Raw genomic sequence first — 22238 nt, forward strand, 5'->3', positions numbered from 1 at the left:
GAGACCCTTGCCATTTAATATGGCATTCACGAGGCACACGTAGCCATTAAATGAAATCTTAAATAAGGTAAAATGAAATACACTTAAAAATTCATTTCACCCATCTCACTAGGCACATTTCCCATTCTCAGGGGCACGGGTCTGGAGTCCCCATAAAGGGAAGAGCAGAAGCAGAAGCAGACTCTCAATCTCCCAGAAGCCCTCTGTGACATGCCTTCAGTGGTGTTTCTAGTTCTTGCATTTAGGTAAACTTGACTTGAAGGTTATGAGGTCATAGTTCACTTTTCTTCAACAAGTCATTGCTGTGGCCCAACTTAGCTATAAAAGCCCAGGTCAGTGACTAGAGAGGCAGTAACTGTTGAGAGACAGGAGGAGCTTGTTGATGTAAGCTGCCAACATGCCTTCCCAGGAGGAACACATAGGTCAGAACTTCTGAGAGTTTATAATCCTCCTTGTTACCCTGATCTCTTCAGGGAGGTAGGGGACAGGTACACAGCCCTGAGGTTACTTCCTTTCAGAATCTGCTGTGGAAAGGTGTATGTGATACATCTGGGATATAGAGTTTGCTCTGGAACCCTTTCCACTTAGTTTTTCTGAAGAGCTAAGTGGAGATGTGGACGGGTGTTCATGTAAAGTGGAGGAGGTCAGAGACGAACAGCAATCGATTGAATCCTGAGCAATAGTAATGCCTTCAGCCCGGAGAGCTTTCCTTCCTCCCTCCCTCCCTCCCTCCCTCTCTCCCTCCCTTTCTCCCTCTCCCTCTCCCTCTCCCTCTCCCTTCCTCCCTCCCTCCCTCCCTCCCTCCCCCTCTCTCTCCTTATCTCTCTTCTTTCCTCCCTTCTTCCTTTCCTTTCCTTTCCTTTCCTTTCCTTTCCTTTCCTTTCCTTTCCTTTCCTTTCCTTTCCTTTCCTTTCCTTTTTCTTCTTCCTTCCTTCCTTCCTTCCTTTTTTAAAGTGACAGCTATGAGGTCACAGTCCCTCTTATTTTTGAAGTCATCAGAGACAAAAATAAAGGCAGCTGCAGTTCCTTAATAGCCCAGAATGTTACTTCAAAGGAATAGACTGAACTATAAATAATGATTTGCACTAATATGAAGGAACCATTCTTACCTTTACCTTACTATAGGCTATTAAAATGTCCTGGCTCCTATCTGAATTTCCATGGTTCTCTATTTGACCTTTTCACTAATATAGAATTATTTATTATTCAGCCTGTTATTGCCCTGTAGATTGAGATGACTTTATATTTTCTCTTTTTGCATTCATTATTTATTTGTTTGATTGCTTTTATTTGTGTGCATATGTAGGGATTGGCAAATGACATTCATATGGGTGATCAGAGGACAAGTGTGGGAATCTGTTCTTTACTTCAGCCATGTGCATCCCAGAGATAAAACGAAGGTCTCTGGCTTGGTAGCACATCCTTTATCCACAAAGCCCTCTTGTCAGGCCTTCAGTGATTTTTGCTTATATATATATATAATTCATCAATTATTAAAATATTTTTCCATAAGAATTAAATTCTTAAAAGCTATTTTCATAAAACAAAAAAGTAAGACACACCACAATTTGAGTATTCCAGACTGACCGAGTTTATTGATGTAGTATTGTAAGAATGTTGTGGACCCAAGTAGACGATAAAGGTGGTGGTGCACGGACTTGAGATTATCAACAGTAGACACATGATTTGTGTGTCATGAAAAACTCAAGGTTTATAAAAATTCAGGGAATCCTTCAATCTAGAATGGTCTAGATTGTTTGATCTTCTGGGTAGTGGTAAGCTGGTGTTGACAGTTAGTTATAGGTGTTCTTGAACTGACTTTCTGGCCAGTCTTCCCCAATACTGCATTCTGTGGGGAAAATGGAAGCAAGTTAAATATTGATAGTATCTCTTTGGAAAGATCTTTCTAGAGGAAACAGTGAGCCAACACTCGCAAGGCAAAGGACAGTCTTGCTTTAAGAACCCAGTTGCTGTCACTTGAATTTGAACTATTACAACATAGTTTGTTAGAAAAGTAATTGTTAAAAGCTAATGTTATTTAAAGAACTTAGGACAATATTTTCAGTCATGTTATATGCAACTTAAATTAACTATTCTCTGCTTAGTTAAATTTATACTGTTAAATTATTATAGAGTTTAAAAAATAGGAGGGCATATTCTGGTTAATATGACTTGCAGTTAGGAGGCAATACTGTATGTATCTAAAGCATAGGCTATTAAGCTCTTTTTTAACAAAATATCACCCAAGCCTTACATATCGAAGAAAGGATAGATGTATACCTTGAAAATTCCATTTAGACAGACATGATGTGTTTGACAAAAGCTGTTGGACAATATATAAAGAGTTAGAAAACATCAAACTGAATTAAAAAGAAGTCAAGATTTAAATTTATTTTCCAGATGACTATCTATTTGTTCCCACAGTGTTTATTAGAGGTTATTATACTTAATATATTTATAACAACAACCAAATAGGAGTTGTTTATGGGCAAAAGGTACAGTTTAATTAATGTTTCTTGTTAAGGTTGGCTGGGATGGCTTACTGTCTATGTTTTCTCTTCCCTTCTTTTCTATCCTCTTTTTTTAATGCTTTCTATAAATTTGGAACATTGTAAATTCACATTTTCATCAAAGTTGATAATATAGGTTTATTGAAATGTGGCTGGTCTTTTTTTTAGAGGAGATGATAAAGCTTATTGAAAATATTTGCATTTTCAAATAATATTAAACAGCTTTCTATTAAATATTTTCTTTGCATATATATTGCTTTTGTATGCTTTGTGTGAAACTGCTATAAATTGGTAGCAGAAAATAAACACTGGCTACCGTGAGACGATTTTCTCCCACCACCTCTGTGTCTATGTGTTCATCAGTCCCTTCTTTTCCCCTCCCTCCTTCCCTCTCTCCCTCTCTCCCTTCCTTCCTTCTTTCCTTTTTTCCTGCCCTTTCTTCCCCCACTTCCCACGTCCTTGCAGTAGGATCTCACTTTATAACTCAGGCAGGCCTGGGCTTCTCTTTCAGCTCCCTAGAATTACAAATGTCTGCAGCCACATCTGCTATTAAGTGATTTTTTTCAAGTGAGCAAGACCACTAGCTAGAGAGAACTAAGCTTCAGTTCCAGCCTTGCTGTGAACAATTTGACCATCCATAAGGAACTAAATCTCGTTGACCTCCGGCTTCTTACGATTTTTGTACTTGTGAAGAACTTCAAAATCTGCTCAGCTCCGGAGTCGCATTATGCTTGACTCTAATCTAAGCCCTACCTGTCTTTCGGGGGATATTGTAGATAAACTACGAGAAAACATAAGGAAACTTAGATTAAACTGTAAGAGACTGAGTGGGATTTCCAGAATTAATTCTGCATGTCTGTCTGGGTCCTCATGCAGCATCTCAGAATAAGGCAGTTTACTTATAATAAGTCACATGCATCAATAAAGAAGAGGAAAATGAAGTTGAAAAGGAATCTGTCCTTAACGAGGTGGGGCTGGCTGTACCTTCATAGTTGATGCAGCCGTTGGAGTCCTCCTGACCTGCCAGCAACGCCTCTACCTCCTCCTCCTTCATCTTCTCTCCTGGGGAAACAAAACACTCTTAGTTTTAGCAATAAGATAGGAAAAGAATATTTTCAAATTCCTACCATAAGTGATCAGCCACAGGCTTCGTGAAACATCATCACTTCACTCCAAAACAAGCTCACCGCCACAGAGGCCAACAGACATAGTCACCGACTTTTACCTATCATTAATTTTTTTGTTTTCATTTTTCCTCTGGAGCCTTTCCCCTGACTATTCTGATTGTGACATGGTTTTTCTATCGTGACCTTCATGTCCAATCTCTCCTACTAAGCCCATAATGTCCTTACCCAGCGTGGCGAGGACATGGCGCAGTTCAGCACCCATGACAGTGCCATTGCCCTCCTTGTCGAAGACACGCAGACCCTCAACAAAATCTTCATAGCCTCCCTGGTCCTTGTTGTTGGAGATAGCTTGCATCATGGGCAGAAACTGTTCAAACTCGATTTTCTTAGCATTCATCTCTGGAAGAAAAATTGCAGTGTGCAGAGTTAGTAATCCCTGTAAAAATACAGCCTCTGAGTTACCAACTCAAATATTCATAAAAACCTTCCCACAACTTAAATTTCAGTTGACAAACTACTAATCTGACAAAACATAGGATAACAGACCATTGCTGGAGTTCTTCAGTCTCAGCTTTATCCCTAGTTCAGCACTCACAACCCTGCTAACCACTTTCTTTTATTCACTATTAGTTTTTAGAGATAGGCTCACTCCTCCCGAGTGGCCTTCAACTTACCATTGGACTGAGGATGACTGAATTTCCGAGCCTCCCATGTCTGCCCTGAAAGTGCTGAGATTATAGCTGGTGCCCCCAAAATATGGCTCAACGTTCTTCTCTCTGTTTTATTTCATAGATATGTACGTGGGCCTGAATGTGGGAATGTGTCCCACAGGTTCACCAGCACCTGCCGACGGTGGTTAGGATGTTAGAGCCCCTGGAATCGGAGTCACTGCTTGTATGCCACATGATATGCATGCCAGGGACATGACTCGAATCTTAAAATGCATTTAACTTGCTGAGCTCTCTCTCCAGTCCCTTGGCTCAACTTCTCTGCCCTCTTTGTACATTGTATTCTCAATTCCAAAATAGAAACACTCTAAAGTATCACTGTGAGACGTAATAAACCCAGTGCATGAAAAGCTTGAGACAAATTGATTAGTTAATAAATTTTATTAGTACTGTAATTTACTATATTCCATAAGCACCAGGAAAACAATACAAAATTTTCCACAATCTTATAAACTGTACTGATCTTTAATTACATATGCTCCCTAGGCCTAAGGTTGCGTAGAGCCTTCGACTCCTTTAAATTTGAAGTAATTTTTTTATAAGAAGCCCGTGAGAAAATAGTGTGTGTCAAATATTGCATGATATCCTCACTCTTTTTTAATTTCAAGCAAGAGATTATTTATATATATATATATATATATATATATATATATATATATACAGATATACATATTGTATGTATGTATATGTGTGTATATACTCATATATATTATGTATGTACATGCACATATGTATATTTGTATATATGTGTGTATATATTTGTATGTGTGTGTGTGTATGTGTGTATCCATACATATACACATGAATGTATGAATACAATTATATAAATAGGGAAATAAAAATTTCCTTCTTCTTTGACAGAAGGAATCTAGCACACTGGGTTATAGAAAGATCACATTGGGATGTTGAGGCAATGAACACTCACCTGGTGACTTTGTTACTAAGGGAAGCTTCTAAGTGAGATAAGGACCGGGGGACGTGAGGCTTACTCTGCATCAGAGCATCTCCCTCGTGAGGCTTACTCTGCATCATCAGAGCATCTCTAAGTGAGATAAGGACCGGGGGACGTGAGGCTTACTCTGCATCAGAGCATCTCCCTCTGTCACCGCTCCCATCTTTCCGCACAACTATATCGCTCATGTCTTCAGAAAAGACAGGCTGGCTCAAGTAGAGGTACAGTTTTTGAAATTATGTTATTTAATCTCTCTTCTGTCTTTTTATGTTTATCTTCCTTCCTGCCTTTCTTCCTTTTCTTCCTTCCTTTTTTTCTGTCTGTCTTTCATGAAGAAACAATCACCAGCACATACTTCATCATCATGAAAAAAACACATCATTTGCTCAACCCCTCAATTTTTTTCCCCCAAATGCAGCCAAACAGCCCAGATTTCTACTTGAGAAAACTTTCATTTTGTGTCTTGTCATTTTTGTTTAGAGTTACATTTTCCAATAGGTTATTATAATTCGCCATGAGCCGATGGGATTAAAAGCAATTTCTTTGTTCTGGACTCGTGGCTGGGTTTCCATATGGAGTGAGTGACTTCTGTAATTCCCCTTATATGCCTCACTGACTCCTAAGGTCCAGGACTTACCTGGGGAGACAGAATGCAGGGTTTGCTTTAAGGTTTCCAAGGAATTACATAAAAAATTGATTGGAAATAGAAAATACTCATTAAGACACGACTCTGCCTATTCTTAATTAAGATGGCTGAGTTCCTTTTAGTCGGTCACTGAAGCAAAGCCAAAGTACATTGGCTAAAGAGGTCAGCAGGTCACTGTGACTTTATTCTCACAGTCGCTTATCACAGAATCAGTGTTCTCTAGAAGGACATTATTATGACTGTTGCTGGCTGTATACAAAAAGTGTTGGATTTGAGCTATATTCAATGTTTTTTTTTTTTTTTTTTTTTTTTTTTTTTTTTTTTTTATCAAAATGGGGAATTGTAAGACCCAGAGGATCAGGAATTCTCTTGTGAGATTGTGCCTCCTCAAGATGACAGGGAAGCTACAACACTGCAACAACACGGCTACCTAACAGAACTTGACCATGGACAAAAATAGACAAAATAGCATGGATGCAGGAAGTCTTAGAGGACCTCTCTTCTGGACAAACAACAGGCAACTAAGGGATGATGAGAGGGCGATTTCATCCTTTCCAAGGATGATCCCCCTAATTGATTAATCAGTGTCACATGGTTAACCATGATACCACACAAGCAACACTAAATAGACTCAAAAGGTTGGGCTTATATAGTTATATATTTATGCACATATATAAAAATAACAAAGATGTGTCCGTGAATTTGAGAGGGAGGAAGGGGTAGGCATGGGAAGAAAGACTGGAAGGAAGGGACAACGGAGGGGATTGAGGAAAGAAAGGAGAAGCTGTTATTATGTTTGAATTAAAATTAAACCAACTTTTTAAATTGTACTTTTGCCTTTGAAGGTATGAACTCTGAAAAAGAACACGTGTTCATTTATGCCCTGTCTCAGTAGCTCTGGGCTCCGATTTGATGCTGGGGAGGATGTTCCCATTGTTTCTTGCCCTTCTCTGGTGTGATGTTTTATTACACTTGCCCCTCCTCAAAGTTAACTTCTCTGTCTCTGTCTCTCTCTCTCCCTCCCTCCCTCCCTCCTTTTCTCCCTCCCTCCCTCCTTTTCTCTCTCCCTTCCTCCTCTCTCTCTCCCTCCCTCCCTCTCTCCCTCCCTCCCTCCCCCCTCCTTCTCTCTCTCTCTCCCTCCCTCCCTCCATCCCTCTCTCTCTCTCTCTCTCTCTCTCTTTTTAATGAAAACAGAGGTTTTTCCATTGACAAGGAAGGAAGCATGGCTGCCACCATCAGGACAAACTGAGCTCTGTTGTGTGGGAGTCCCTCCCTGAGTTCCAGCGATCTTAGAGGAACCTACCTTCGTTGCTAGGGTTCCCGAGAACCTTCTTGACTTCTGCATTGGTGGGATTGGTGCCCAGAGCCCGGAGGACGTCACCCACCTGACTTAAGGTGATCTTGCTTTCACCTGTTCTGTCGAACAGGAGGAATGCCTCCTTGAATTCTGCAAGAAACACAAGGCATTCAGGCACTGGTAGACTTTTTAGTTCTTAGACCTTTTAATTAACCCCAGGTCCTTTGAGGATTTAGTTCAAACTCTTCTCTTTTTACAATTTTCAGCAACCACTCAAGTTATTTCCGTCTGTAACAATCATTGGAAAATCCTTTTGGTGTCTCTGTGGGGACTGTTTTAAAGCGGCATTTCTAGGTTTAAGCCGGACTGTTATTAATGTGGAATTTGTTTTTAATTATGATAACTGGAGCTCCCAGTTACCATGGTTCATATTTCCTTCACCTGTGTGGGCAGTAGGAGTCACTTAAACTATTCTGATGCCTTAAGAAAGATTAGGAGTCTGCAAACAGTCAGTCCCTCTATTAATTGACAATGCTAATGAAATGTCAAGAAAGCAAATTTCCAGCTGGGGCCATTGTATGTGAGTTTAAACTTACTACATTTGGAGAAACATCTTTTGGGGCATAACTTTATAGGCTGTCTTCTTAACTAGCTTTCTCCAGAAATAGCCATTATTATTATTATTATTATTATTATTATTATTATTATTATTATTATTATTATTATTTAAGGTGGAATGCAAGGTAAGCCTGTAAGTTTTATAATGCCATTTAAACACCTCAATGTCTGATTCTGGGAGGCTCTTATTATGACTGATTCAGAGGGAAAATGATTTTTAGATCAACTGTTACGAATGTTCATATAACTCTGATTTAGCCCCGGAATAATCCATATGACCTAAACATGTTTATAATTTAAAAACAGATTTTAAAACTACCATTTAGTGGAGATGATCATAGAGTGTCATGCAATTGTAAGTAGATGATGCAGAAATTGAGTTTTCTCCTCGGCCTAGTTTCTTTCCAGCAAAGCACCCTGCAGAGTCTCAGTCCGCTATTGAACTTGGGATATTTACACAGATGGGACGAGCTGTTTTATTCATGTCCACACCTCTGTGTGTTTATTAGGAGTGTATCTGGGAGTGCTGCCCTTTCTCTATACAAGCTCTTCGCTGGGTACTTTATGTCCTTTAATTCCATTTTTGATCGAACCACTTCACCCTTACAATTATCACTCTAATAATTTAGAAATATGTAGCAAAAAGGCTGGAAAGAGGGGCTACAATGCATCTGAGAACCAATAAAGGCATTTTAATGGAAATACCTAAACTTGACTAGATGAAAAATTCTGGAAAACCTGGGAGGAAAGATGGTGATTTACTGGAGTTAACCCTAATGACACAGTAGCAGTTGGTGAAGAAACTCAAAACCGGGAACATTCTTTTTAGGCTAGGGGAGGTCTCCCAAAAAAATATGCTGTCAGAAAAGATTACTCTGTCTGATACCCTGATATTCTATTTTACTGTCCCTGTGCCTTTTAATCTAGCATCAGACTGGGTGCGTGTGCGTGATTAGCTTCAGGTCACGTTACCCTCCTTTACTGAATCCTATACAATCTCACCATAATCTGCCCCAATCTGGAAAAAAAAATCCTTGTGCCTTGTGGTTTCATGAGTCACATGCTATTTTTCATCTTTCCAAAGGTCACGTAGAACAGGACTCCTCTTGCTACTGGCTTCACATGCCACGCCTGGTGCTCTGAGGACTTGTAGTCACCTGGCTTAGATGCTGGTGTAGAAATGGGATTTTTTTATGGCTGTAATGAAATCTCTCTGACATTATCTTTTGATAACTTAAAGGCAGAGGCTGCAAAAGTAATTCTTTTAATCCTGGACTTCTAGCCCAAGGCTTAGCTATTCTCTTCAAGGTTCCAAAACACAGACTAGTAAATTCCTTCCCTGGCTGGCTATATAAACCACATTTTATTATGGTCTTACCACACCTCTTTGTTCATGTATTTTTTTCAGTCTTTAATGAACCACAAGAACAGAATGGAGTTGTCTCCACAGACATCAGTGCGAGCAAAACTTAACCATTTTTTCTATTTCACCTTTAAAAATGCATCATGTGATCTTTGGCCCAGAACCACAGTGTTTCTCAAATATCTGGTGAGGAAATTACTCTCCATCTGCCTTCTAACAGTGGTTTTGAACACTTAAAAAATAAGTGGTGAGCTTGAAGATTTAGACTTTAGCATTTGTAATGTAAAAGTTAATTAATGTTTAAGTAGATGCATGTGACTGATGGTCATGCTAATGAACAGACAGCAGAAGACCTGAACATTTAAATTGTAATTATCTTTGCCTCTCCCTCCCCTTCCTTCAGTTGGAACAGAATGGCACGGATACTGTTCTTCATTCATTAAGCAAGGAAACACACTCAAGTGGTCTGGATTTATTCTGAAAGCAAAGAATTTCCACTTAGTTCGAATAGTTTACATTTGTGTTTCTGACACAAAGCAAAAATAAAACCAGGCCAGTGTGCCCATGTTTATTCAAGTCTGTGGCTTCAACCTGTTTTCAGCATTGGGTGATATGTCTCACACTCCACACTTTAAGCACATTTGTCTCACCAAGGGTTTTTGAGTTGTTCATTGTTCGGTTCAGCAATAGTTTGGCAGCCATGATAGCATTTATAGATCAGGGATTGCAGAGGACTGGGAGGCAGGGCTGATGATGTGGCTACCTCACTACTTAAAAGTATTTCTTAAACAAATTAGGACCATCATTTCCCTAAGACAAATCCTTCATGGTGTATCTTTAAATGATCTTGAATTGTAAGTCATCCCACCATCTAAATCATTGGTTATCAATAAGGGCGCCTCCATGCTATAGGAATCAGTAAGTTTGTACTATATATAGCAAATAATCTTTTGTTCTAAACTGAAAAACCAGACAACATCGTACTTAATATGATCCTGAAAGAGACTGATCAATGTGGAAAACGTTAGGTAGGAAACTGTTACTAATAATCCATAATTATTTGTATCATATATGGTATGACCAATCACGTGACTTGTGTAGCATCACAAAAATTGAGCTTGTTCAGGAAATTTGGCCCTGTTGAATCTAAATACATGAAGGTGAAAAAAAACCCGAGTCTCACTGCTGATAGTACCTGTTCGTGAAAAAACTTTCTAGTCAGTTTGGATTCATATAAAAAATGATACTATTACTAATCCTTTGGTCACTGAGAAAGAACGACCTTTCACCTCTCCGGCTGAAGGTCCTGTATCTCTTAGAGAAATGCTGAACCAGGATCTTTCTCCATCTATGAATTCACCTCTATCCCCCATTTCCACAGAAGCTGGGTAGGTTTAATAATTAGAACAGCTTTTCTAATCAACTTCATTTTTCAGATTGCTCACTTCAGAGTTATCAAATCTCTCTCTGGGGTTTTAGTTAGTAAATTAGTTTTCTAAAACTTAGATCCTTTTGTGACTATATTATATATGATCTTTCCTATTGTACTGAGTTCATCAATCAGTGGCATATTAAAACTCTATTTTTTAAAAATTTCCTTAAATCTTTGATTACTGACTATAACCAAGGGCTTCAGCTATACAGGTTTATATTTAGAGTGATTGAAAGCAATTTATATTTAGAGTAGCAACACCAGTGAGGATAATTAGCCAGCACTTAGCTCATCCCAAAAGAGTTGGTTTTCTCCCTTCTCATCTCTGAGTCTGCCCATATGAACAGCTACAGCTTTTAACTTACCCTCCTGTTGTTCCTTAGAGAACTCGATCTGTTAGAAAGAAATTCATTATAAAGAACATTTTTTTTTTAACCACAGAAGAGCGTCCCGATTTTATGAGTGCGTCCAGCTCATTCCCTGAGTTCTCTTCAAAGTGAGCTCCGGAAGTCAAGCCATTTTGCAGAGTTCAGGCATGGCGTGGACACGGACAGTCTGAGCCACAAAGGGACATGCTGTGGAGTTAGGGGCATTTCAAAGACAGGCAGAGTTCTTCCTATGGTAGAGCTGATCAAACCACTTACCGGCAATCTGGTCAGCACTGAAGGACTGCAGTGGTGAGAGAGAGAGAGAGAGAAAGAGGACTTTCAAATGCATTGACAGAAAGAGTGTTCTCTGCTTTCAGGAACCCGTGTAGGTGTCACGGAACCGGAGGAGTGCGTGAGAGCAATCGTGAACCTAGGAGTGTAAAATCTATTGCAAAAGATAACTTGGAAATCTTTTCTCTATATCTCAATGATGTGAATATTAATATATTTTAATAAGAAGAACAGTTCCTAGAATGCCAGGGCAGTCTATATTTAGCACGTGTCCAATAAGATATACATTTAAAACTGCAAATAAAATTGCATATAAAAGCCACCTTTAAAAAGTCTTTCTGTCTAATTAACATATTGCTCAACATTAGCTCTCGGTTATCACTGAATTCTATTTTAAAGCTGAATACTATTACGCTAGGGCTGCACTTTTCCACCCTTTCTAAGTTTAGTTGAATCTTACGTGGTAAAGCAAAAGCTGGTGAAGCACCAACAAATGCTCTGGGGAAGAAGACAAAGTTTTCTATCCGGTGCAATAGCTCCAAGTAATTTCTTCTATCTCCTTCCTAGCTCGTGGAAACCAATAGTAGGTTCCAAAAACCTAGTGCTAAATAGGTTCTGTCCTCCATCCTGTCCTGGTCTGCCTTGCTTCTCAGTATGCTCCTGCTGCCCAACTGTCTCCTCCTATAAATGACATATCGTTGTCTTGTAGGACCCACCATGATGGATGAAGTTCTGAGAGGCAAAGCAGCAGTGAGGCTGGAGAATGAAGTGAAGGCAGCTCCGAAAGATCCCTGAGTGAAGTCTTAACTTCTCTGGTGGCTTCCTTTTATTTCTGGGCAAACTGATCTCATATCTAGCATCAGATTTCACAGGGCAGTTGCCACTCCTCCTGGAGGAGTTCTTTAGCTTTCTTAGGGCAAAGAGAAAGAGAGACATGTACCCTAGGGCTATTTTTAGGAAACCAGCATCTAGATGTGAACAGCCCTGGTGGGACTGAAGCCTGTCAGTACTTTTATGGTCTTTATCTCTGCAACTGTCCTTAAGACATTTCTTTGCTCATGGAAAACTTGGGATTCATCTAGGGCTCCGGCTTCTGATGAGTAATTATGGACCTTGTAAGTGTCTAGTCAGCAAGCCTGGGTATTAATGGAATTTTGTGGTTGCGACTGGGTTGAGATTGGAAATAGTGCCTGGTCTACACTCTTCAAAGCTCGGCCCCTTATGGTCTTGTAAAGGCATTTCGTGTTCTGCATATTTCTTAGGATACACCCACAATGGGCAACCGGATCAGCATTTAGATCGCCACTGAAGATTAGACTTTTGGGAGCAGTATTAGCAGGAACATAATCTAAGTTTAAAAAAATGGTTTGGGATTCCCCTTTCTATCTCTTCCCTTCATCTCCTGACATTATGTCTAAGGATGTCCTTTCTCCCCTCTTTTTGTATATTTTTATTTCTGAAATTCTTAGCGAGCAAAAAAAAAAAAAAAAGACCCTGACATGTCCATTTTGTATCTTTGTTATTGTTGTTGTTAAGTTCTTACTAAAACCAAGCTTCCCTGTGCAACCCGTTGTGGCTCAGAATACAGACAGAGAATAAAATAACCTTAAGTAAGGCTTATGGAGTGCAAAATAGTACTTCAACATTTGAAAGGCGTTTAGGGGAATTGCCAGCGATGGGCTTTTATAGCAGCTTATCTGAAAATAGGACAGGCTGGCATGGCTTTGGGGGAAAGATCAGCGTTAGAGTGTTCACTGGAGTTTAGACACTGGGTTATTCTCTACACATTTTACGGAGCTCAAAGGAAAAAGGAAGGTGTGAGGTGAATCGTGACTTCTGCATGTGTCCTTAAGGAAGTTATTCATAAAAAGCAGGAAGTGTGTCCTGCTTGGTATTTTCAACTTACCCTCTTACTATTCCAGAGGAAATAAACAGCTAAAATACACCACTTCTTCAACATACATAATTATGTGCACATATGAAAATGTCCCAGCACTACCCTTGCTATTCTGTATAATTATTAGGTGCTAATCACAAATATATATATATATATATATATCTTTTGACCCAAAGTTTACCATTGTAAAAAATAACTCCAAGGATTTTGAGTCTTAAGATGAAGAATAATAGTATAATTTTAAAGTAGTAGTACCTAAGTTTATGTGACTGCATGTTTTTAACATGATTGAAAACATATTTTTTAAAGGTTACTGGGAAATGATAGTTAACCGAAGAAATTAAAAATGCTCTGAGTCACCAAAGTGAAACTTTGTAATTGTATTTTTTGTGTTTGTGCCATTAGATTTGGTGGGGTTGTATTTATGTACTTGTAGAACTGAGTCCGAATTGCCTTCATTATTGGGAGCTAGTATATACCTTCAGTGAAGCTAGTAGCTATGAATATTACATTGAAGTTGCTCCATTGTACGTAATGATAACTTTCATATTACATCCTTTTCAGATGGAAAAATGTGGCAGCCTTGTATACATATGACACATGGTCAATTGTATAAAAACTTGTGGGAAAACTGGAAAGTCAGCACCATACTTTAATTTATTTTGGAATTAGTTAATCAGGTTTGTTGTGACTATTAAAATAGGAGCTGCAAAGTGCTAAGAAACTGTTAAATTATTTTATCCTAATTTTCCTCTACATCCTTATCATATCAACATCAAAGTTTAGATTTTTCTTAACCTACTGGAAATCAAAATATAAACTCAAACATACCAATTGACACAAGAAAAAAAAAAAACTATAGCTAAGTTCACAGAGGAAAATCAACTTTAAATGCCAGATCTATGTTACATGCGTAAGATAAAGGAGAGAAACAGCCATCTCCTGCCTACTGCTAGAATGACTACCCCCCCCCCCATCTTGCTTTTCTTGTTGTATTACGAATATCATCAGCTCTTTGAGCAAATGCATGATCTGATTACACAGCTGTTTGGCTTGGGCCTTGGTTTGAGAGATCAGCATTTGGTGTGTTTCAAATCTTTTCTGTCTGGCATGAACCCTCGTTCTCTCTTGTCACATTAGACATTCTTCTCAGCCTTGATCAGAACCCCTCTTATCCAAAGAACTTTCTCTCCCTGTGTTGGACCTGCTTCTTTTTTCCCACCCCAAGCCATTCAGCCTTCCTGCTTCACCTGCTGGGAAGCCCCGGCCAACACTGAAAGCCCATAGCCTGCTTCTGATTGGATCTGGATGTGTTCTAACGCTGCTTCTCTCCCTGGAGCATCGACTTTGCACTGTGCTTGGGTTTTGTCTATCACAGCTCTAAGGGTACCTCTCTCCTTTAGTTGCTTAGTAAACTTTTCCCTCAATTAAAACAACTAGATTGTTAACACTCCATGCTCTCTGTGCTTTGGGTAGACCTGAGTTCCTCTTTCAAACATAAGTTTCTCCTCTAGGGTATGATATTCCTGGAGGGCAGAAACTTTATCTGTCCTTTTATAAAGTTTACATTCCAGAAAAACAAACAAACAAACAAACAGCAAAAACCAAAAGCAAATGTTCTTTATCAGTACTGCATCTTCAGCACCAGAAACTGCCCAGCACATAGTAGGCATACTCACTTGAAATTCTTTAATATGCATACTTCTAGCATTTCCCTTTAGATTTTTTATTCAGAGTTCTAATGTACCATTCTTCGCTTTCTTTTTAAAGACACCTTTATTATCTTAGCCCGTGTCTTTGTCTTAAAGATAAAAGGCCACATTTCACATTGTTATGGCTTATCCATTCACATGGAGTAAATAGCAGTCTGCAGGATCCCTGTTGCTAAGGAGAATTCTTATTGCAATGATAGACTTTTCTGCTTTGAGAATTGTCTTTCTGCCAGTGACCGTGAGTTCACTGACTGAAGATCCATTTCCTGGCACCTAGATGGAATTGTTTTATAGGACAAAGTATTACAATGCACGTAAACAAAATAGAGAATTAATCTGTGTTGGGTTTTAGTATCCTAAAAGCAGCAGAGGTGTTGTTAAGAAGTGGATGGGAAATATATGCTGCTGAATACTGTGAGGGGAACGTCCTAGAGAGGAACCTACACCACAATGATCAAAGCTCTCCTCATTTCAACGGGATGCACACATGCCAGTGACTGGAGCTAAGAAAAGAAGCTGCTGTAACCAGAGCCAGTTTCCAGCCAAGAGAACATGGTAGGATATTCTCTGCCTTCTTGCCTGGCAGGCAGATCAGAGTTAGACAATATCAACCCTTATGGAAATAATTAAACTAATTTCTCTTGCAGAATTTTTAGCATCTACCATAAAAGGCCACAAGAAATAATATTTGAAACCATTAGAATGGTGTGCCTCATAATACATCACTTACGGTCAACGGAAAGAAATATCTCTCCTATACCTTTGAGCTCAACAAAAGAGTGTTTAGGATGCTCACCGAAATATATAAATTTGGGGAAGGTAGAGCCATGGGGACATGGTGTAAGAGCTATTAGGTAGTTGGACATGTTGGTCTGAAATGAGTCTGGCCTGATATGGCCATGTTTAGCAGGCTTGGACTGGTCATTTGAATTCTGTCACCTAAGCATAAAACTATGCAATTAAAAATAGCTCAGTTGGGATCTGTAGGGAGCAGTAGAGACCTAAGTGAATTTTGATACGAGTTTCAGAATGTGATCCGAGTCTGCCCCTCTCTGGATTTCTCTCCCATGCCTTCCTAGTTAATAATTGAGAAATAAATTTACAATTTCTTGAGCTGTACACTTTCTTTGTACATTTATTTATTTAAATGTAATTGCTTAAAATTTAAAAATGTGTTTTCCTTCAATTTACAATTTTTATAATGTAAATACTTGAACTATTATAGCTAAGAAATTATGATTATGTTTCTCCATTTGTCTGAAATAGAAGTTCCTCTTGGGACAGCCATGATAAATGAATACTAATTATTATCCTATACAGATGGGACATGTGGAAAACTAGAACGGAAATCTTATCCCTCTGTCAGGATAAACCATGTGACTTGTAATTTAAATAACTTCTCTAGATTTTCCTGAATACATGATAATATTTTATGATTTTTGGTTGCTTGTGGGACTAATATGTTTTGAATTTTCCATTCTTTAGGTAGTAGGACCAGCCACAACTTATTCAATGAGACAGGACAGGGTATCTGAAAACTCAGTTGATATGTTGTACTCATTGCAATAAAGAAAGTTTTATCAAAATGTAATTTCACAGCAGCGTGTTCAAATTGACTTGATTTTTATGAGTTGGAGATAATACACTGTTGCATGCATGATTACAGCTCACTCACAAGGACAGAGGAAAAAGGTTCTAAGAGAAACCTTTCCTCCCCAGCTTCAAGTCATTTCTGACTAGAACAATTGGATATGTCACCCCCATGATTTAAAATTTAACTAGTTTATTTTGGAGCCACTGATACTTTTATGTGGTGGGTTTTGCTGATTTGGCACAAAAAAAAAAAAAAAAAAGTGAGATGGTAGCATTGATGAAGAGGTTAAGTGGGTGATATCCCATCTTCATACTAAAAGGGGTCCAGTCGGAAGAGAAGAAAGTGCAGTCTCAGCGGACTAAATATAGCCCTTCCCACAGTTCCCATGAGTCAGATGGTGCTTAACGCTGGGTAATTAGGGGATGACTTCTAAAGACAACTTGCCAGGGGTTTCATTTGCAGAACTGAAATGTCAAGGGCTAAATCTGGCCCTGTTACTTTGTGGTCTCCTTGTCTTGCACAGATTTAATTATCTTCACATGAAAAGCAGTTTTCCCAGCTTGGTTGGTAAAGGCATGCCTTTCTTTTCAAGCTGTGTGATGCTTTGTAAAGATGCTGTCCATGTACACACACTTCCAAGTGTTGCTGTGGGGAGTTACAACAACAGTTGCCCCTCAGTGTTTCTTCATTCCCTTTCAGCTGCTTTGTCCTCTCATAGTGTAGACACATGACAAACAAGGCATTACTGATGCTGACTCGTGGGGAAATAACTCTTTTATTTCTCCCCAAAGAAACATAATCATGTTCATCTTTTTTTTTTTCTTTCTTTTTTTTAAATTAGAGATTGACTCATTTGTTTCATGCTTTTCCCCCCAAAGAATGTTAAGGTTAATATTTAACCACATTATATATGTGACATTGCATTTCTGTTTATCACTCCAAAGAATGCTCGTAAAACTAGCATGCTTATTTACAAACAAACAATAGCGAAATTTATCGGATGATGGCAGATTCAAAGATTAGATTTGGTATGTTTTAAGTTAGGACAAAACTACAATCTTCTTGAAATTCAACATTCCATTACACATGGATATATATATATATATATATATATATATATATATATATATATATATATATATATATATATATATATATATATATATTCCATTCTGGTTTATAGCTTTTTACAGAGAGTTGGGACAGAGTAAATAAGACTTCTCTTACGTACCTAAAATTTCATCCCCCTGGCTATAAAAGGCAACACCAACTCCCCAACAGCAGGTGTTAGGGAGGGTAAGGGAAGCTGTGAAAAACAAGAAGGCTCAGAACAGTTCAGGTCAAAGTCTTGCAGAACGAGTTCTGCAGTGGCTCTCTTCCTCCCTCTCCTGGCCGTCCTGGGACTGTGCAATGTAGTGAAAACAAAAGAAACAAAGAAACAAAACCAAGCTCTAGTCCTGAACGGAAAACACATCCTTCTGTGTTCCAACTAAAAAGACGGCAGCTTATTATTTAGAAACTAGAGGTAGCTGAATGCTTATCACGGTTGACTATATATTAACCCTGCTGGTTAAGGCTTACCTTTGCCATGTCACTAATTCTTTGATGATGGAACTCCTCTGGGTTCTGCTTCCTCCTTGATCAACCAACTTATGCATTAAATTGAACATCAGGCCTTTGCGTGTCTGCGACCAGTTCCTGCTTGGTGATCTGTTATTTGGTAATGTTTCTGTCAATGCATTCTTTACTATTACTGATTTTTGTAAAATTGCCTGCAGTATCACTTCAGGAATGACTAGATTGTGACGCGAATACAATGCAAATTAAAATTTAAGCCACACATTTCAAGATATGACAGAAGTCTCCACCTCACAGCAATCCTGGCTGATCAGCCAGCATACATGCACCATGCAAAAAAATCCGATTGCATATTAAAGTTCTTTGAAAACCCAGACACACGGGCATCACATTTCTTATTTACACTTGGTTACCACTAATATTCATTCCTTTATTTGCACCCACAAATCATAATGGTGGTTTTCATTCCTGTGTGGTCCTAGGAGGCAGTGGTATTCTAGTCCGAGGATTTGTTGCTGGAAATATCATCTCTCTAAAGGCAGAGAGCTGAGAACTACCAAGAGCATTAATATTAATGTTCAAATGTCAGTGGGACTTGGTTGAAATCACTCACAACACTGGCTACGGGCATAGCACATCTGGTAAGCATTTGCTCACAGACTCTCAAAGGTTTTTTGTCAGGAAGAACTGGAGAAGCATTCTAAATAAATAGCTAACAAGTCAGGAAATCAGATTGGGAAAGCATATGTAAACACACTAATCAAAAATATCCAAGATGGTTCAGAGTTCATGGAGAATCGAATATGTAGCTATTAAATGCGGTATATGTTACAGTGGACCAGGGTCTTAGTTGAGAAAAATATTGAGGAATGAATTTAATTATTGCCGTGTCTTATATATAATTAAACTTGAGCATTACCCACAGTGTGAAGGATAGTTAGAGTTCTAATCTTACGGAATATGTGAAGTAAATCTTATAATCCAATTAAGTTTTGTTTTTTATAGAGTTTTCAGAAAGTTAATGAATATGTATATAGATATATTCATTTTCTCTGCTTGAAGAAAGTTTATAACTGATATGAGGGAATACATCTAGAAGCATCAAGTGATTAACACATCATCATAGAAAATGCCGTAATATACTTCCTAATTAGCCCTGTTATCTACTGGAATGAAATGAAATATTATAAAGATCTCGAGTTGCAACATATTCTTGGGCATTGCTAAAATACTTCCAAATAAGTGTTGATTCCATACTGATGAGGGGCTAAATCATTGATGGAGTTTATATTCCTCCACTTGAATGAGTCTGCTTTGATCCCTCCATTTCTATCTCCGTGTGTGTGTGTGTGTGTGTGTGTGTGTGTGTGTGTTCCTCCTTAAGATCTATTCCAATGGAGCATGCTGCATTCATATAACTCAGAGGTCTTCCTTAGCTTTTCTTGCTCAGACAGCATTTCTTTAATACGGAGACAGGGGAGGCTAACGCAATGTCACGATTCAGAGAGTCACGCCACTTCCCTGCTGCCTGGGAAAATCAGTTGCCTTCATTTCTGGATTAAAACACTGATATTAAAGGACGTCTATTTGTTTATTTTCCGATACGTAATTTCTCTAGGTAAAAAATTAAAAGCCTGCTTTCATCAGTAGCATACTTGTTTTTATTTTTTCTTTTCTTTTAGAAGCTCATTCCAGAAACACAGGGATGATGTTGTCTTATAAATCACAATACATATATGAGAATGGCTTTGACCGTGACTCATGGTTCTAAATCCACTGAAGAATGGTGTGCTAGAGAATCAGGAAGTACAGTGGGAGCTGTAGTCACACTTGCAGGCTGCAGTCAGTGTCCACCTATAGAGGCATCAACTACGATTGCTGAGAATGAAAATTCAGGTACTTATTAAGAAACCAACTACATGCATCTTGTCCTCAAAAATTAAGAAAAAAAATTTTTCAGAAGATCCAACATGCATCTTCCCTAAATGGACATTCATTAATGATGCTGCATTCTCTGGCCAAGTATTTTCAAATATAACTTCAGGTACAAATAAAGATTAATCGCTTGTGATGTTCTTGTACTTTTGAAACACATTTCATTTAATATGCAATGGGAATGTTATAAAACTTATGTTTATATTTGATTTTTGCCATATAAATCCAAGTGTGCTCTGATTCAATGTTATTTTGGAGGTTTTTATTTTTATGTTTTAAAGCTCCTCAGTTATACTAAGTTAATGGGATGCCTGTGGGTTGCTTTCTGAGGCTGTGTTAAGCCTGACACTTCAGATGTACTACATAAAGGATCTTTGGCTTGGATGGAAGGATCACCTCATAAGCACTTTGACTCTACTTTTCCATATAAGGCAGGGTTCCTCGGATGAAGCTTTTCAACCGGCCATAAGGACCAATCTGAGCACAGTTAAATGAGAAGTCGCACTGATGACCACAGCATCGCTAAGAGGTGACAGGGACACACACACATGCGTCATTTTCCCAAGCGGGTCGTCTTTTCTGAAACTGAAAACTTGGTGCACAGCAAACTCTCCACACAAAAATGATTCACAGTCTCCTTAGTTCAGGCTCAGTATGCAAACGGCTCATCACAGCTATAAAAATGACAGATTATATGTTATGTGTGTGTGTGTGTTAGTTTCATTTAAAAGGAACGCAAAATTCTGAGTTAAATGCTATAAGTAAATAAACAGGATGATAGTTGTAGTCACTGAAACACTGAGATCCCACTACGTGTATGAAATTGTATTAAGCAAATTTGAAGAGGGAATTAACTTGAATTGCAAAAAAAAAAAAATGTTTTTTCAGATGAAGCAAAACAGCTGTCTAATAGATGTGTCCAAGACAACTGGGTTATCAGCTGTCTTCGAGTTCGGGAAACAAGCAGAAGATATAACTTTTTTTTTTTTTTAAAGAATGGTGTTTTATAGTCAGGGATCCAGTTTCCAAAGAGATTTAGTATACTCTTTAAACATTTGTAACTGCAAACCCCTGAGATTTGGATATTTCCTCCTAAATTGTACTTTGGCAAATTAGGGGAACAGGATCAGCAAAGACTGAACAAGAAGGGAGCAAACACAAACCTCACAGGGAGTATCCACTCTTAATAACATCACTGGAACTGTATGCTCCAGCCCAGGTTATTAAGCAGGATCCCTGGCGTTTGAAACACGCCGGGTCACAGAGAAATGCCTTTCTTTTCAATGAAACATAGAACTCTCCACAAAATGCCTTGAGTTCCTTAGCGTTGAAAGATGTTTCAGTGACCAAAACGATTCACCTGTTTAGAGTTACCTTAATAGCAGACAGATCGATTTTTTCTTCTTTAGGTTTGGCTGGGGCAGGAGCCGGGGCCGGGGCTGGGGCAGGCGCAGCAGCGGGCTTCTTCACATCTTTCTTTGGTGCCATTTTGATTAAAACGATGGGTTAACAGAAGAAGGATCTCTCCAGAAGAACCTGCCAAAGTGACACTTGGAAGAGCTGTGGTGGATCGCTTGACCCGCAGCCCGGCGTCTGGAGGGTGGACCCAGAGTGTTGAATGGTATAAGGGCGTGCATATATATTTCCCTTAGTGCCTAATAGAACCTTGACACACGCGGCTGGATTGGACGGTTCACTTGTCCAGGGGGGTGGCATTCCGGCTCGGACTATAAATGGAATATAAAGGGTCAGGGCTTCCTTCAGTTTTCTGACCGCCTCTTGCTTCCCCACCCCCCCTCCACCTCTATCTATAAAGGAGAAAGAAGCATGACAAAGCCAGCCATGGTTGGTTTAGTGACAGCCCATAGACGTACTTTTTTCTTGGTAGAATTACAGTTCTGTTGAAGCTGTAAATCTTTTTTTTTTTTTTTTTTTTCCTTCCTAAGAAACTTTACCCGATTCAATTTCAACTTGGAATTTTGGCTGAGGCCAACTTTCACCCAGCTTCTTCCCCGCTCATGCCCCTCCCTCCCTGGCCATGATTTGCGAGAAAATGTTGGTCAGCAAAGAGGTCACTGGTAGTGTTTAAAAATAAAAAGCAGACGTATAAGGAAAGTCCACCAAGTCTTAAAGTGGTTTCCTTTCTAGGGAGTACAGTCTGTGTCTCTCCTTGCCTCCCTCAATGTCTGT

General features: G+C 38.9%; 1 protein-coding gene across 2 annotated transcripts; it reads right to left on the reverse strand.

Moving 5' to 3' along the window:
- Positions 1–1567: 1567 nt before the first annotated feature.
- MYL1 (myosin light chain 1) lies at positions 1568–21673 on the reverse strand. 2 transcript variants are annotated; one of them, XM_080933084.1, is made up of 7 exons: positions 21423–21673; positions 11039–11066; positions 7267–7410; positions 3863–4036; positions 3495–3572; positions 2281–2323; positions 1568–1849 (listed from the first exon to the last, which is right to left on the reverse strand). In XM_080933084.1, the coding sequence occupies exons 1-6, from the start codon at positions 21534–21536 to the stop codon at positions 2295–2297; spliced, it is 567 nt and encodes a 188-aa protein (XP_080789210.1). In that variant the 5' UTR covers positions 21537–21673; the 3' UTR covers positions 1568–1849; positions 2281–2294. The 2 variants fall into 2 exon arrangements, with proteins under 2 accessions (XP_080789210.1, XP_080789211.1); XM_080933085.1 differs by lacking the exons at positions 11039–11066; positions 21423–21673 and adding exons at positions 11318–11342; positions 12049–12177.
- Between the last annotated feature and the right edge of the window lie 565 nt (positions 21674–22238).

This window comes from Micromys minutus, assembly GCF_963924665.1.
Source record: "Micromys minutus genome assembly, chromosome: 19".
In the NCBI taxonomy this organism is placed as follows: Eukaryota; Metazoa; Chordata; class Mammalia; order Rodentia; family Muridae; genus Micromys; species Micromys minutus.

Excerpts from the sequence above, each read along its gene's own strand:
- MYL1 (XM_080933084.1), bottom strand. The coding sequence starts at position 21,536 with ATGGCACCAAAGAAAGATGTGAAGAAGCCCGCTGCTGCGCCTGCCCCA. Across the intron at positions 11,067-21,422 it reads TCGATCTGTCTGCTATTAAG|ATCGAGTTCTCTAAGGAACA; the intron begins GTAACTCTAAAC and ends TCTTTCTAACAG. Across the intron at positions 3,573-3,862 it reads CCATGTCCTCGCCACGCTGG|GAGAGAAGATGAAGGAGGAG; the intron begins GTAAGGACATTA and ends TTGTTTCCCCAG.